At 39.1% G+C, this 16,253-nt stretch overlaps 1 protein-coding gene across 3 annotated transcripts in view; it reads left to right on the forward strand.

Moving 5' to 3' along the window:
- ERC1 (ELKS/RAB6-interacting/CAST family member 1) overlaps positions 1-16,253 on the forward strand; it is a 511,631-nt gene that overhangs the window by 60,097 nt on the left and 435,281 nt on the right. For all 3 annotated transcript variants that reach the window (XM_044914971.1, XM_044914972.1, XM_044914973.1), the window contains exon 3: positions 9,559-9,633. In XM_044914971.1, coding sequence (XP_044770906.1) covers positions 9,559-9,633 — 75 coding nt within the window. The remainder of the gene's footprint in view (positions 1-9,558; positions 9,634-16,253) is intronic.

A 16,253-nucleotide genomic window follows, 5' to 3' on the forward strand; every position in this document is an offset into this window, starting at 1 on the left:
TGGGATAGGAAAGAATCTTTCATTGTCATAGCAAGAACCTTAAAGAATTAAATTTGTGTATGTTAAAAAATACAGTTAATAAAAGTTAAAATGATAATTTGGGATAAAGCTTTCTAATATATGGCTAGACTAATACATAAAGATTGTTTCTAAAACAATAAGAGGCTAGAGGCCCTTGGGTACCACCTTTCCTTTCTCGTTTATTCAACAAATATCTTTTGAGCCTCTGATATGTATTTGATCCTGGGGTAGTCATGGGCTATACATTTTTCATGTCAGCACACGTGGTCTCTGCCCTCCTAGAATTTAAAGATCTGGTGGGAGACAGTAAATTGATAATTATGAGATGAGCTACGTGATTGGGTGGAGTCTAATTATGTTGCGGGAAGGGATTTCTGTAAACAGGATAAGCATCTTTGAGGAGGTGCCCCTTAAGGGAGATCTGAAGAAAGACAAGGAGAATATCTTGCTGAGCATTTGGATAAAATCCTTTCATGAAGAAAGGGTAACAGTTTCAAAAGGCCTCATGGGAAGGAATTTTGAGGAAACAGCAAGATGGCTAGGGGGCAAAAGTAAATTGTATAAGGTGAAGGCTGGCATCAGATGACAGGTTGAAGAGGTAGCCAGGGCCAAATACATTCCTTTCATTCATCAGATATTTACTGGGCACTAACCATGTGCAAAGCAGTAGGGAAATAGCAGTGAACAAAACATGCCCTCTAGGAGAAAAAGCACTTGCCTTCATGATCCTTCCAGGTAATGCAATTGTTATATTCAAAGTGCAAGAAGAGTCCTTTCCAGTGTTTAATCAAGGGAATGTTAAGATCTGGTTTGCCTTTTACAATTTACTCTGGGTGTGTTGAGAACGAATGGGGGAGGGAGAGTCAAGAGTGAACAGGGAAGTCTAATAAAGAACTTAACAGCTCTAATCTAGGTTAGGTGAGTGGCGACTTGAAATGACCATTGCACATTGTATTACTAGTGGATCAATAAAGTCAAGAGGAATTGTGAGTTGGCAACACCAAGGTATCCATAGGTTTTATTTATTGGACTTTGACCGTCTTTAAAAAAAAAAATCAGTATTTCATCAGTTCTAAGACTCACGGTTTTTCTTATTTTAACAATATGGAATTGAGTTAAATCTTACCTTTGATGGCATCTTACAGTCTGTCAGCGAGGCAGTCATGCTGGATTTGTTTGCCTGTGCATTCACAGTCATATACCTATTCCTTTTGTTACCACTTTAGTTTAGGGTGTGAGCATTGTTGGTATTTCTCATGTTAACTTTAATTGTTGATCAGTATGTCATCAGTAATAATCATGTAGTGAATTGGCATTGAAACCAAAGTTACTGACATAGGGAAAGTTATAAAAACAGTTCAAATGATATATAGTTAAACTTTGGTTAAATAAGTACAAGAGAACTCTTACAGTCAGTATAAAATAAAAATTTTGAATGAAAAAGTTTTGTGTCATAATTTATTTGGAGGCATTTCCTTCCTTTCTTTCCACTACATAAAACAGTGGTATGTACTACAATCAATGGCATCTTAGATTTGATGAAGTACTATAACATTAAAATGGCATTCATATCCAGGAGCATTTGTGATTAGTTTTCCATTTTGTTTATGAAAATGATTCTGTAGTGACAGGTAAATAATTCTCCCAAATAAAAGCCAAAGAAGAAAAAAATAAATTTAAATTAAGCATCATGTTTTGTTTGTACTGAAATTACATTTTTATGGGACTACTTATTGTTAGATCTTATATTGTTTCTTGCAGTACTTTTCCTTTGATTGATAGAAAAGTGAAGACATTTATTGGACAAATATTGAACCACAGTCAAGACTTGTCTTGGTCAGTGCCTGAGGCTTGGGCATATAGAGTTTTAATAAGCTTTATAGGTAATTCTGTTATACACCAAAGTTTGAGACCCAGGTTTGGGTTCTCATTCTGTTAGCAGAACATACTTAAAGTTGGCTATGGTTGGATCTGCATTCCATATGCATACCAAACATTATCTGTAGGCCAAAAAAATACTATATTTCATACCTATATATGCTCTGAATTTTAGAAATGTAGATGCTGTTGTGGTAAATAAAATATAAATTTGTTTTAAAACATTATTACATTCATGCTAGTTTTTGTGTCTATAATATTTCAATCAACAAACCTTGTTAGCATAACTGCTATCATATCATCTAGGGGTTTACAGAAATGTTTGAGGTTAAAAGTACTAATATTTGACTAGGTTCTGGGCTAGGAATTCTGAATCTAACAAGTATATCTGAGGAATGCCTATTTTTGTCATTGGCAGTTGTAAGGTAGAAGCAGAGAAGATAGGAAGGAAAAAAAGTAAGAGAAAAAATAGAAACAGACAAAGCATAGGAAGAATTTAAAAAAAGGAGGGGGTCCCAAGTTTTCTGCTTTGTGAGTGATTTTGGAAAATATGGACAGTTGCATACCATATTCAGGTTATTCTTCCCCTTTTCCTTGTATCATTTGTGCCCATTTCTGTTTTGACAAGATCACGTTTTCTCAGTAATGCCATTACTAGAGATGGCAAAGGGTTAAAGTATAATGGTTTCTGACACAGAGAACCACGAGGACTCTTTCTGCTTATTCTCCCCGTCTTCTTTATTCCTGTCTCCTCTGTGTTTTGAGTACTGTAAACCCAGAACTTGTGTGGAGGATTGAATCTGTGAAGGGGTCTCACAAGCAATCTGGAGCTTCTACCCTTGAACCAAGGGTGCTGGGGGCTAAAACCTGAAACTTGAAAGAAAGAAATTTCAGACATAAGTACTACTTTGCAGTCACAAATACTCCTTTTTCTCAGTTGTGTAAGTAAAAGTTGACTTACTTTTTTTTTTTTTTAAAGATTTTATTTATTTATTTGACAGAGAGAATGAGAGAGAGAGCACATGAGGGGGGGGGGAGGGTCAGAGGGAGAAGCAGACTCCCTGCCGAGCAGGGAGCCCGTTGCGGGTCTCGATCCAGGGGCTCCAGGATCATGACCTGAGCCGAAGGCAGTCGCTTAACCAACTGAGCCATCCAGGCGCCCAAGTTGACTTACTTTTTAAAAGAAACTACTTAAAAGAGAAAAATAGGAAAATTCCTAACTTGCTTGGTTTCTAACTCTAGATTAGTCATTATTCTTTGGTAAATTAATGAGAGGAAATGAACACCTTTTCTTTTGTCTACCACAGTTGACAGTATAACAAGATCCAGATAATCCTACCTGTATTTTAATTGTTTCATTTCAGGCCAAAGGAGTGAAATAGAGCGAGCAAATAGAATATTCTAGTTCTTATTTTTATTTGAATAGTACATTCATTTCTATTTCCTGTCTCCTCTCTTTATTAACAGTGCATGCATGAGTCAGAGGCTTGATGTACTCAGTGGGAAAGGGGAGTTTATCAGCTCACTGACTGCAAGATGTATTCATAATGAGTTTTAATGTGTAGGCTTCTGAATGGAAATTTGTTACAAGTGATAGGTTTAGAAATGTCTTCATAGGAAAACTTCTGCCTGTGAATGGTTTAAAATGCATCCTAGTTCCTTAGCAAAGGAGGATTTTTTTTGTTCAAATGGATTTGTTTTCCTTATGTTTTGCTTACATGCTTGCTAGCATTTAAAATTATTATCGTTTAACCTTAAGACATTTGGAAATCTACCTTATTTGGAATTAGGTAATAGGAAAGAAGTCAGATAAAATTAGTTCACTATCGGAATTGTGAGGTATTTCAAAGAAATGCAGTTTTAATGTTTTCAAGTTGATACAGAAATACCAAATGAAAAATGTAAAGTATAGGTTATAGAATTTTATTAATAGATGAAGATGATTTACAATGAGCAGGATTCATTTTATTTTTTGCTTATTCTTTTAAATGTTTTACACTCATTTTATTGAATAAATATTACTAATTATCTGCTGTGTGGCCAGTTGATCATCTTGCTTACATTGTGGAGAATAGATTAAATGTGGACAAACTGGAGGTGCAGAGGAAGCTGAAGAGTTTGTTGTTTTAATGTAAGTGAGAGATTGTTATGGCCTGAACTAATGTGTTGGGATTTTGTCCTGGATTAGTGTGTTCTGGATTTGACTCTCTTCCTTAATGAAGTGTTTTGCCTTGTGAAAATTAATTGTGGATTAACTTGATCTTTAGAGGACTTGCTTTTAAATGCAGTTAGGGCTGACAAAGATAGCCTTTCCTCTTTCAGGGCTAAATTAGCTCTACTTCTAAGACTTGGCTTTTCTGGTGTCTCTACTAAATGCCTCTGATGTTCTCTACTTTGGTTATTTGGAGCTAGGATTTTTCCCAGCCCCATGTGAGTTCAGGTAGTTGCTCAACTCATAGCTCTCTGATAGTTTTTCTGTCGCTAGTAATTGTTTCATGTGGAGTCTTGCCCAGTGCATGCGCACTTAGGGTTTGGCCAGAGACTCAAGGGGACCTGTGTCAGATTAGGCACTGCTGCTTTTATGGCTACCTTCCTTCTCTGTGATATTCTGCTCTGCACGTTTCTGCTGTCTTAGGAATCTTATCCATTGATCCTTCTTCTGAGTTCTGCATGACTGCTATCTTCTGTTTGGGCTTCCTCTCCCTGCTTCACATACTGAATAGCAAGTCTGGGCCATCAGTGTTTGTTTCTCCTCTTTCAAAGGATCATAGACCTATGCGCTTGTTTTCCAGTGTCTGAAAACAGTTACTTCGTGCATTTTATCTAATTTTAAAATAGTTTACAACAGGAGAGCCAGTCTTCTATCCATTATGGTCAGATCATGTTGGTTTTGTAGAGAGTGAGAAGCAAATGGGAAACTCATTGAAGGATTCAAAGCAGACTAAACTGTCATACTTTGTTGATCCTTTGTGAAGATTACCCTGGTGCTCTCTTGAGAATGGACAGAGGAAGTGGAAGGAAACTAACAGCTGTCATAGTAATCTAGGGTTCAGCTGAACTGGAAATGGAGTAAAGTGGAATAATTCAAGACATATTTTGAAGATGGAGCATTCCCTGCCTCCTGTTTGAATTGGTTGTGGGAAATGAAGATCTGGGAAGAATGAGACACTGGTGTTTGGCTGAACCACTGGGAGGGTGGTGCCATTTAATAAGATGGAGAAGACTCATCTCTCATCACACTCATCAGATGAGAGGCTAGATTAAGGAAGAGAAAAATCAAGAGTTTTGTTATGGACAATATAAATTACCTATTAGACATCTAAATAGAGATATCAAATGAGCAGTTGGATAAATGAGTCTAAAATCAGAGCAGAGGGCCTAAGAATTCACTAGTGTTTCAGATAGTGTTTAAGCAATGTTATGGATTAGAGAGTTAGATGGAAAAGAGAAGAGGGTTTAGGACTTGTCACCTGGTCACTGTAAGTATTTAGGGGTCTAATTTAGAAGGAAGAACCTGCAAAAGAAACAGAAGAAGCACTTGGAGAGAAAGAAGAATAGGAGAGTGTGGTGTCATAATAGTCAAGAGAAAATGTGTATATAGGAGGGAGTGGCCCACTGCTTTGAATGCCTCTGAGAGTTCTAGGAAGATGAGGACAGAAAGGTGTCCACTAGATTTGGCACCCTGGAATTCACTGGTGATGTGGATGAATTGTTTGAATGGAGAGGTAGAGAAAGAAATAACTAAAATAATTAAATTAAAGCAACAGTCTTCCATTGTGTTACTGGAGAGATCAACTTTGGGAGACTGTTGCTATAATCCAGGCAGAATCTCTAGGAGGGCTGGAGAGACTGGGTACAGAAGTTATACAGCCAAAACCAGTCTCCAATCCATCGTGCTCCTTTATCGGTTTGGTGAAGACAGTGCTGCTCTTGGTGCAGAGCACAGACACAGCAGCCTGTTTGGCTGACACCACTGACACTGCTCACTACCTTTGGAACCTCTGCCATTCCTGAGAGTGGGAGCTCAAGGTAGCTGCTGCCTCTGCCACTCATTGCCGGAATTGTCACTGTTCACGTCCCCAAGTCTTCTGTTAAAAGATTCTGGGGGAGGTGAGGTCTTGTGTCTGGACTTTAACTGCAAGAAAGCCTGGGGAAAAAAGTATGTGGCATTTTTAGCTTTTATTGTGGAAGGAAGACTGTCTTAAAATGTGGAATCCCCAAACATAAAAGGGAGATTAGATATCATGGTAAGAAAGAGTGATAGATGTCCACTACAAGGTTAGGTAAATAGATTTTGCAGGTTATCCATGGAACGGTAAGACAGTTGACTTTTGAACAATGAGGGGGTTGGGAGCTGACCCTTCTATAGTCGAAAATCTGCATAGAATGTCTGACTCCCCCAAAACTTAACTACTAATAACCTACTATTGACTGCAAGCCTTACTGATAACATAAATGGTTGATTTACACATAGTTTGTATGTTATATGTATTAGTTACTATATTCTTCAGGTGAGCTAGAGAAAAGAAAAAGGTATTAAAAATCACAAGAGAAAACACATTTACAGTACTGTACTATATTTATTTAAAAAAAATAATACGGGCGCCTGGGTGGCTCAGTCGGTTAAGCGACTGCCTTCGGCTCAGGTCATGATCCTGGAGTCCCTGGATCGAGTCCCGCATTGGGCTCCCTGCTCGGCGGGGAGTCTGCTTCTCCCTCTGACCGTCCCCCCTCTCATGTGCTCTCTCTCATTCTCTCTCTCTCAAATAAGTAAATAAAATCTTTAAAAAAAAAAAATAATACATATAAGGACGCCTAGGTGGCTCAGTCAGTTAAGCGTCTGCCTTCGGCTCAGGTTATGATCCTGGGGTCTTGGGATGGAGGCCCGCGTTGGGCTCCCCACTCAGCAGGGAGTCTGCTTCTCCCTCTCCCTTTGCCCCTCCCCCTGCTTATGCTCTCCTCTTTAATGAATATAAATAATAAAATCTTTAAAAAAAAAAATAATACATGTATAAGTGGACCAGTATAGTTCAAACCCGTGTTGTTTAAGAGTCAGCTGTAGTTGAATCTGTGGGATTGGGGAAGAGCTACCGTGTATTGGTGTGCACATTATTCAGCCAAACAAGAGCTTCCTGCTGATGGAGCAAGTGGGGCTTAAAACTCAACCAATGTTTCATGGTGAGGTTGCATCTACTCCAGAGGGGTTGCTTTTTTTCTAATTCATGTTAAGTTTCTCTGTGAGCTGGTGGAGTTCCTGGAGTGGGGCTATAGAACTGAGAAGAGTTCCAAGGATGGAATTTAGAAAATGTCTGTCTGTGCTTAGGCTAGGGAAAGGACAGAGAATAAGCCTTTAGAGTTAGGATAATTCTTTAATGGAAGGCAGTTGAAAATTTTAAAGACGTTCCTTCCTTAACTCTCTCTATGGTTTAAAAAAAGAAAAAGCTATTATGTGGAGTTCAGAAAGGATGTGGACTGACAACAGCTATTAGATTTAGGAACAAGATGGTCCTTTATTTGATACGGTAGAAAGAGTCGTCCAGTAGTGAGGTGAAGAAGAAAACTAGCTGATAATTTATTCATTTTTTCAGTCTTTCCTTCATCCAACAAAAGAATGGATATGGAGGAGAAATAATTTTTAATGATTGCTTACATGTCACACACTGTCTGAGGAATACAAAGGACAGTTTTGCTCTGAAGGAGTTTATGGTCTGGTATGTTAGAGAAGATTATTCCAAATACAGTAATTCCAAACTGAGGGAAGAGTGGTAAGAGATGAGGTCTTGTAGGCCACTGAAGGGACTCTGATTTTGCTTTGAGTCAGATAGGGAACTATGACAAGAGTTTTGGGCAGAGGAGTGACAAGATTAAATTCATGCTTAAAGGTCACTCCGAGTGCTCTTTTGAGAATAGACTGTAGGGGAGCAAGATAAAGGTTGGGGAGCCTAATTAGGAGCTTTTTGTTGGATTTAAAAGATATGTATATTTTGTTTGTTTTTAGATTTATTATTTGAGAGAGAGGGAGGGAGAAAGGAAGAGAGAGAGAGAGAGAGAGAGAGAGAGAAAGAGAACATGCTGGGGGAGGGACAAGGGAGAGAGGGAGAGAGAGTCCCAAGTAGACTCTGCTGAGTGTGGAGCCTGATGCGAGGCTTGATCCCGTGACGCTGAGATCACGACCTGAGCCAAAATAGGAGTCGGATGCTTAACCAACTGTACCACCCAGGCGCCCGTAAAAGATATATTTTTGTTTGTGGTTTACTCCAAGTGGTAACAGTGGAGATGGCAAGGAGTGCTTGCATTTTGGATATGTTTTGAAGATAGAGTTAACTGGATTTCCTGATTGTGGCTTGAACGCAGAAGGAAGGCATTAAGACTCAGGTGTTTCACCTGAGTGACTGGAAGGATGGAGCAGGCTTTAGAGCACCACCAGGAGTTTACTCTTGGGCTTGAAGAGTTTGAGGTATTTGTTAAACGTACAGATGGGATACCTTGTTGAATATTTAAGGCTGGAGTTAGGGAGGAAAGTAGCAGAAAGGGTGGTATATATTAATAGTGGTTTGCACTATAGTTTCAGCAGCCAACTGGTAAATGTGGATGTTCAAAAGTTACTGGTTTTTAAACTGTTGACTTTATAATTTAGAACTTTTGTCAGTTAATGGCACTACTCTTTGAGGAAGAGGTAACCCAGTGAAGTGTGCAGTTCTGTTTTCTGTTTTCTCTCAAACCATTCTTCCTGGCCAGGCAAGAATGAATAAGTTAGGTGAAAGGTATAATTAAAGTATTACACATTCCTTTTATTATGGTTAAGTATAGTTCAGATGGAAAGTATTCATCTGTGTATTCTCTGGGATCACTAGAAGCTATGCCAGGGTACTTTGGAAATGTTGACTGATTAAGTCAGAGACATTCACTAAATTTGACAGGAAATAGCCTGAGGTGGTCTGATAACTTCACTGTGACCCTTGAAGACCTTAATTGTGATATTACTACCATCGCTTCCTTTCTTCCTGATTCTGAACTCACTAAAATTTAGATGAAAAAGAATGGTTATGTTTTTATGACATTTTGTAGACATGAACAACCTTATCTTCTTTTTTCTTTCTACTTGTCACCCCAGTAGAGAGAGATTTTCATCACAGGTAGCCAGGTTGTTACTCTGGGGTAGATGCTATAGAAAGGATGTGGTTAACACAAATGCTTTCAGTAGCTCTGTGCAGTGCAGACTGATTGTGACTGCTTTTATTTCTTCTTTTAAAAAGGGAATATTTCTGATCTCCCTTTTGGACTGTTTGGAGTTCTGATTTATATGTCTTAGAGTTATGTGGAAAATTGACACACCAGTCTGGGGTTGCGTTGTAGTTTCCATCTGTTGTACTGATTTCATCTGTGTGACTGATTTTAAATAACTGGGTGTTCACTGACAGGGACCCTTTATGCCTGTATGTTTGACCCTTGTATTTCCTTAGCCTGAATGCAGCCTGTGGGTTTTCTGATCCACTGGGGAAGGTCTGGTGGACAGGGATCAGAGTGTCATGTAAGGCTGGGGTAATCATCATCTTTACACAATTACTCCCTCTCCCCCGTCCTTCTCTACCCTCCCTTTAAGAAAAAACAAGAGTGTAAAGGAGGACACTTACTCTCTTTTTTGCTTCTCTTGTATAGGAGATGCATCGGAGATTTGAGAATGCACCTGATTCTGCCAAAACAAAAGCTCTGCAAACTGTTATTGAAATGAAGGTAAGTTAAGAATCTACAAGAATCTTGTGAGTCACTTTATACTTTGAAGTGATTACAGACTTTCCTGTGTGAGTTTTAGAAAGTGGTATGTAATAATATTTCACTTATTTTGTAGATTGAGAAGACATAGTAAGATGATTAAAATGACACTTTAAAAGAACTTCAGTTTTATTCCCTTTTAGTTATAGATCATAACTCAAATGGGACCAAAAAGGCTTGTCCAGAATTTCTTTAAATGAGCTATGCTTAAACCTTTTGATCTCAGGACCCCTGTATTCTCTTAAAATGACAGGTTCATTCATTCATTTTTAGAAAATGCCTGCCTAATACTAAGTCTAGTAGCCATAGTTTGTCAGTTGTTCTTTCAAGTAAAAATGATGTTCCATGAAAAAACTACCTAATGCAGCTTGCAACTCAAAGAGGCACACAAGTGCTATTCTGAAGGAACAACTGTCGTACTTCAGTGGACAGAAATGCCTAGCTCCTTCCCATTTCATCACACAGAATATTAAAAAGATGTGTTCCTAAGGGTTGTGACTAATTAAAAGTAATAAATTTTACTGCTTCATTAGGGGCATTCTCAAGGGAAGCAGTCTTCCAAAAATTTTATTTCTAGGGGTGCCTGGCTAGCTCAATTGGCAGAGCGTGTGACTCTTGACTTCGGGGTCGTGAGTTTAAGACCCACGTTGGGCTGAGAGCTTACTTATTTTTTTTTTTTTTTTAATTTCTGATATTTCTTTCTTTTTTTCTGTGAGTGCCTGACACTGAAGAGTACAGTGACTGCTGGTATGGTTTGGTGCCACTGTCTGTTGTCCTAAGACACTAGCAGTTTTTTCCCACTATTGCTTTTATACCTTTAGTGCAAATGTTAACGTAGTGGAGAAGGCAAATAAAGTCATAGTATTATTATGAAAATAGTTTTGACTATGCAGACTTCTTGAAAAGGTCTGGGGGGATCCAGCACATAGAACATGGACCATACTTTTGAAAAACTCTGACTTAAGTTAATGAATAGTTAGAAATCTTTGGGCTCTGTGTTATGTTAAGAGCTTGCCTTCTAGGGGCGCCTGGGTGGCTCAGTCGTTAAGCGTCTGCCTTCGGCTCAGGTCATGATCCCAGGGTCCTGGGATCAAGCCCCGCATCGGGCTCCCTGCTCAGCGGGAAGCCTGTTTCTCCCTCTCCCTCTCCCCCTGCTTGTGATCCTGCTCTCACTGTGTCTCTCTCTGTCAAATAAATAAATAAAACCTTTAAAAAAAAAAAAAAAGAAAAGAGCTTGCCTTCTAAATTCCTTGGATTCAAAATTTGGCTTTACTTGAACCAGTTATATGACACAGAGTAAGTTACCTAACCTCCCTATACCTCAATTTCTTTATTGATAGAAGGTGGTAATAATATTGCTATCCCGTAGGTTGTTTTGAGGTTTAAATTAGTTATGGCAAGTAAAACACTTTGAATAGTATCTGGCATATCATAAACTGTTAGCTGCTGCTGCTATTATTATTTTTATGAACATCATAGTCTTTCTTACAAAAGCTGAAAGACTCTTACAGATAAGGACCTCTCTTTCTCTTTTTTAGCTTCTTCATATTCCCTAAAAAGTTTGACACTTTCTGCTTTTGGGCCTTTATTTAATATTTGGTGATACAACAAGAATATTTAGTTATTGGTATATAGTTTTATCGAAATAGAGGCTTCTCAAGTACAGTTTTAAGAACTTTTCTCTGAATTTAAATGATTTCCTCTTAAAATTTTGTTTGTGTATATCTTTATTTCCAATGGGGAAAGGATTTACCAAACAAATTCTAAATTAGTAGAATTCTGGGTTCTTTATAGACAGTTAGCAGTCTTGAACATAATCCTGTAAAGAGCCTTAAAAAGGTTTCATTGTATGTTCACATTTCCCACAGATCTCTTTGTACATTTTATTTCCTAAGCCCTGTTTAAACCTAAGAATAAAACACATGAATATGCCTATGTTTCCAAAATCATGTTATTCACCTTTGGATAGAATAGGGAAGTATAATAGTATTAACTGGTAGTGGATCTGTGTTAAGTTGTGTTAACCTTCAGCCATTTGGTTAAGAAGCAAGAGATTCTGAGATTCTGGTGGCCCAGTTGGGTCAGGTGGATGCTTTGCTGAAATCACAGCTGAAATAGTTGAGTTCCTGAGAATGTGGCATGAGCTTGAGAGAATTATGAAGGTCTAGAGTAGTCTTGGGGGGAAGAGGAAAGGAAGATGATTGATAGACCATTAAAGAGCCTACCTGTCTTCCAGGTGATGTAATTTTCTTTTCTCTTCCCTCTGCCTTTTCTTCCTCCTCTTCCTCCCTTCTCTTGCCTTCTTCCCCCTCCCATCTTCTCCCTCTCCACTCCACTTCCCCTTCCTTCTTCTCTAATTTTTTTCCTTTTTTCTTTAGTAGTGGAGGAACAGGGAAGACTTATTGTACTGCTCTAGATGAGAGTTTTGCCAGGTAGATAATGGCAGAATTATTGGGATGCAGATGAATTGAGCATTATGGTGAGAGCGTAGTTTGTATGATCAGTACAAGAATGTAGTGTGGATAGGAAGGAAGAGAATTCAGAGTGGGCTGACAGGTTGGGAGAAAATGTGACAGGGAAGTGGAGATCTCTGTGAGGTTTAAGAACAGCAAATAGAAAATGATGGTGCAACAGGCCTGGGGAGAGAGTCCTGGGTGATTTTAGGATCCAGAGGGTAGTCCTATCAAGTGGATAGCTGAAATGGACTGGTGGATGAGATCATTGGAATTTAGGACATTGAAATCCCAGGATGATGGCAGGAGTGGCATTTGAAGGGACAATTGATTGTGAGCCAGGTGCCAAAGATGTTTTCAAATGGCCAGGAGTGATTGGGAATTCCCTAGATGGCAGCAGTGAGGAGGGTAAAGTGAAAAGGAGTGTGAGCTGTAAATAAAGGGAGGCAGCACTTTTCCCCTGCTCTTTTCTGGTACTGGGGCATTAGTGACCTTCATTGGAGAGAGTGCAGGGAAAGTATATCCTTTGGGAAAGTCAGTTTACCTTGGGATAAGGAGACAATTTGGGGGGAAAAAAGGTGAGGATTTGAGAAATTTAACAAGGAACAGGGGATTCCAGTAGGCTCATTGGAATTGGCTGATTAATGATGGGAAACCCAGGGCTGGGGAAGTACAGAGTAGCAAGATGATAAGGAATTTATTTACTTATTATTATACATTCTAGGAATAAGAAACCTTGTTGGAAGGACTGTCCTCACTTAAACCCAGTCTGGTTCAGTTGGTGCTAGAACAAGTTGAGCATATCAGACATTGCTTTTCTGGCTTGATTTCAGTGAGTAGCCTGGCAGGTCTCTTATCTGGGCAGTCAGTGGCAGCCTCGTGACTTTCACAGTTATAGTTTGGTCCCTTTTGGGGAGAAGCTTTTATGGGACATGATTTGGTAGTGAGGATGCTGATTTGGTCAAGAGCTGCCTCTGTATTTGTGTTGGAGTTAGAGGAGAAGATGGATAATGTTTCTTGGGGCATTGTGGGGGCTTTGTAGAGTTAGAGGTTGTCTATGTGATGTGTGGAGCTTGAGTTCATAGCTGGAGGCAATTTTGTCTTGTGTGGAGTACCAGTGGTACTAGAAATACAGTCCCTCTTTCCATTGGCCCCTTTTCATCTCCCCCCCGCCCCCCTAATGTCAGAGGTCAACCACCTTTCATTTGCAGGTTAGTCCCATGCATATGCTTAGTATTTTAGTTATTCTTAAGGGACTACATCCTGATTTTCCCAGGAAGATGTATAGTAATCTTAAAGGTGAATTTTCAGATAGTACAATGAAAATAGTTTACAGGCCTACCTTGGTTTATTGTGCCTCGCTTTATTGTGTTTTGCAGATACTGTATTTTTTACAAATTGAAGGTTTGTGGCAACCTTGTATCAAGCAGGTCTTTTGGTGCTATTTTTCCAACAGCATTTGTTCACTTCATGTCTCTGTGTCACATGTTAGAAATTCTCCCAATATTTCAAACTTTTTCATCATTATTATATTTGTTATGGTGATCTGTGATCAGTGATCTTTGATGTTACTCTCATAATTGTTTTTGGGACGCCACAAACTTGTGCCTATTTAAGATGGCAAACTTGATAAATACGTGTGTTCTGGCTGCTTCACTGACCTGCCATTCCCCTGTAACTCTTCCTTTCCTCAGGTCTCCCTATTCCCTGAGACACAACAATATTGAAATTAAGCCAATTAATAACCCTACAGTGGTCTCTACATGTTTAAGTGAAAAGAGTCACGTGTCTCTCACTTTAACTCAAAAGCTAGAAATGATTAAGCTTCGTGAGGAAGACAGGTCCAAAGCTGAGACAGGCTCAAAGCCAGGCCTCTTACACCAAACAGCTGAATTATAAATGCAAAGGAAGAGTTCTTGAAGGAAATTAGAAGTGGCTACTCTAGTGAACACATGAATAAGAGTGAAACAGCCTTATTGCTCATATGAAGAAAGTTACAGTGGTCTGGATAGAAGATCAGACTAGCCACAATGTTCCCTTAAGCCAAAGGCTAATCCAGAGCAAGGCTCTAAGTCTCAATTCTGTGACGGCTGAAAGAGGCGAGGAAACTGCAAAAGAAGAGTTTGAAGCCAGCAGAGATTTGTTCATGAGGTTTAAAGAAAAGCCATCTCTGTGACATAAAAGTGCAAGGTGAAACAGCAGGTACGGAGGGAGAAGCTGCAGCAAGTTACCCAGAAGACCTAGTAAGATCACTGATGAAGGTGGCGCCACTAAAGAACAGCTTTTCAGTGTAGATGAAACAGTTTTCTATTGGAAGAAGATGCCATCTAGGACTTTCATAGCTAGAGAAGTCAGCACCTGGCTTCAGAGCTTCTTATTAGAGGCTGATGCAGCTGGTGACTTTAAGTTGAAGCCAGTGCTCATTTACCATTCCAGAAATCCTGGGGCCTTAAGAATTATGCTGAGTCTGCTCTGCCTGTGCTCTATAAACAAAGCCTAGATGACAGCGCATCTGTTCATAACATTACTGAATATTTTAAGCCCACTGTTGGGACCTACTACAGAGAAAAAGAGGTTCTTTTCAAAATATGGCTGTTCACTGACAATGCACCTGCTCACTGAAGAGCTCTGATGGAGATGGACAAAGAGATTTTTGTTGTTTTCATGCCTACTAACAAAACATTCATTCTGCAACCCATGGATCAGGGAGTCATTTTGATTTCCAGGTCTTATTATTTAAGAAATGCATTCATAAGGCTATAGCTGCCATAGATAGTGATTCTCCTAAAGGATCTGGACCCAAGTAGATAAAAAACCTTCTGGAAAGGATTCACCATTCCAGATGCCAGTAAGAACATTTGTGATTCATGGGAAGAGGTAAAAATATCAACCTGAATAGGAATTTGGAAGAAGTTGACTCCAACCCTCCTGGATGACTTTGAGGGGTTCAGGACTTCAGTAGGGGAAGAGCTGCAGATGTGGCAGAAATAGCAAGAAAACTAGAATTAGAAGTGGAGCCTGAAGGTGTGACTGAATTTCTTGAATCATATGCTAAAACTTGAACATATGAGGAGTTGTTTCTTATGGATGAGCAAAAAAAGTGGTTTCTTAAGATGGAATCTACTCCTGGTGAAGATGCCGTGAAAGTTGTTGAAATGACAACCAAGGATTTAGAATATTACGTAATCTTAGTTGATAAAGCAGCAGCAGGGTTTGAGAGGATTGACTCCAGTTTTGAAAGAAGTTCTGTGGGTTAAAATGCTGTCAGACAGTATCACATGCTATAGAGAAATTGTTCATGAAAGGAAAAGTTAATCGATGCAGCAAACCTCTTTGTTGCCTTATTTTAAGAAATTGCCACAGTCAGGGCGCCTGGGTGGCTCAGTCGTTAGGCGTCTGCCTTCGGCTCAGGTCGTGGTCCCGGGGTCCTGGTATCAAGCCCCGCATCAGGCTCCCTGCTCAGGCGGGGGGCCTGCTTCTCCCTCTCCAACTCCCCCCTGCTGTGTTCCCTCTCTCGCTATGTCTCTCTCTGTCAAAGAAATAAATAAAATATTAAAAAAAAAAAAAAAGAAATTGCCACAGTCACTCCAAATTCAGCAGCCACCACCTTGACCAGTCAGTACCTATCAACATATAGGCAAGTCCCTCCACCAGCAAAAAGATTATGATTCACTGAAAGCTCAGATGATAGTATTTTTTTTAGCAATAAGTTATTTTTAAATTAAGGTATGTACATTTTTTCCATAATGTTATTATATACTTAATAGACCATATAAACATAACTTTTATATGCAGTGGGAAACCAAAAAATTTATTTGACTTGCTTTATTGTGATATTTACTTAACTGCAGTGGTCTGCAGCTGAGCCCACAATACTTTCAGGTTATGCTTGTATTTATTTTTTATGGGCCAGGAGATTAATTGTGGCCCACTATTTTTTTTTTTTAGGCTTTGGTAGAAATGGGATGCACCCACCGATTTCAGAATTTATGTTTAGTGTATCTCTTGATTGCATTACTTCAGTGCATTTAATTTGGAACTAAATATAAGTTTAATTTGAGTAGATTTGTAAAAGAAAATTTTTGTTGTGATATTTTTAAAGGTAACACAATGCAGGACAATGAGTAC

Source organism: Neomonachus schauinslandi, chromosome 5 (assembly GCF_002201575.2).
Source record: "Neomonachus schauinslandi chromosome 5, ASM220157v2, whole genome shotgun sequence".
In the NCBI taxonomy this organism is placed as follows: Eukaryota; Metazoa; Chordata; class Mammalia; order Carnivora; family Phocidae; genus Neomonachus; species Neomonachus schauinslandi.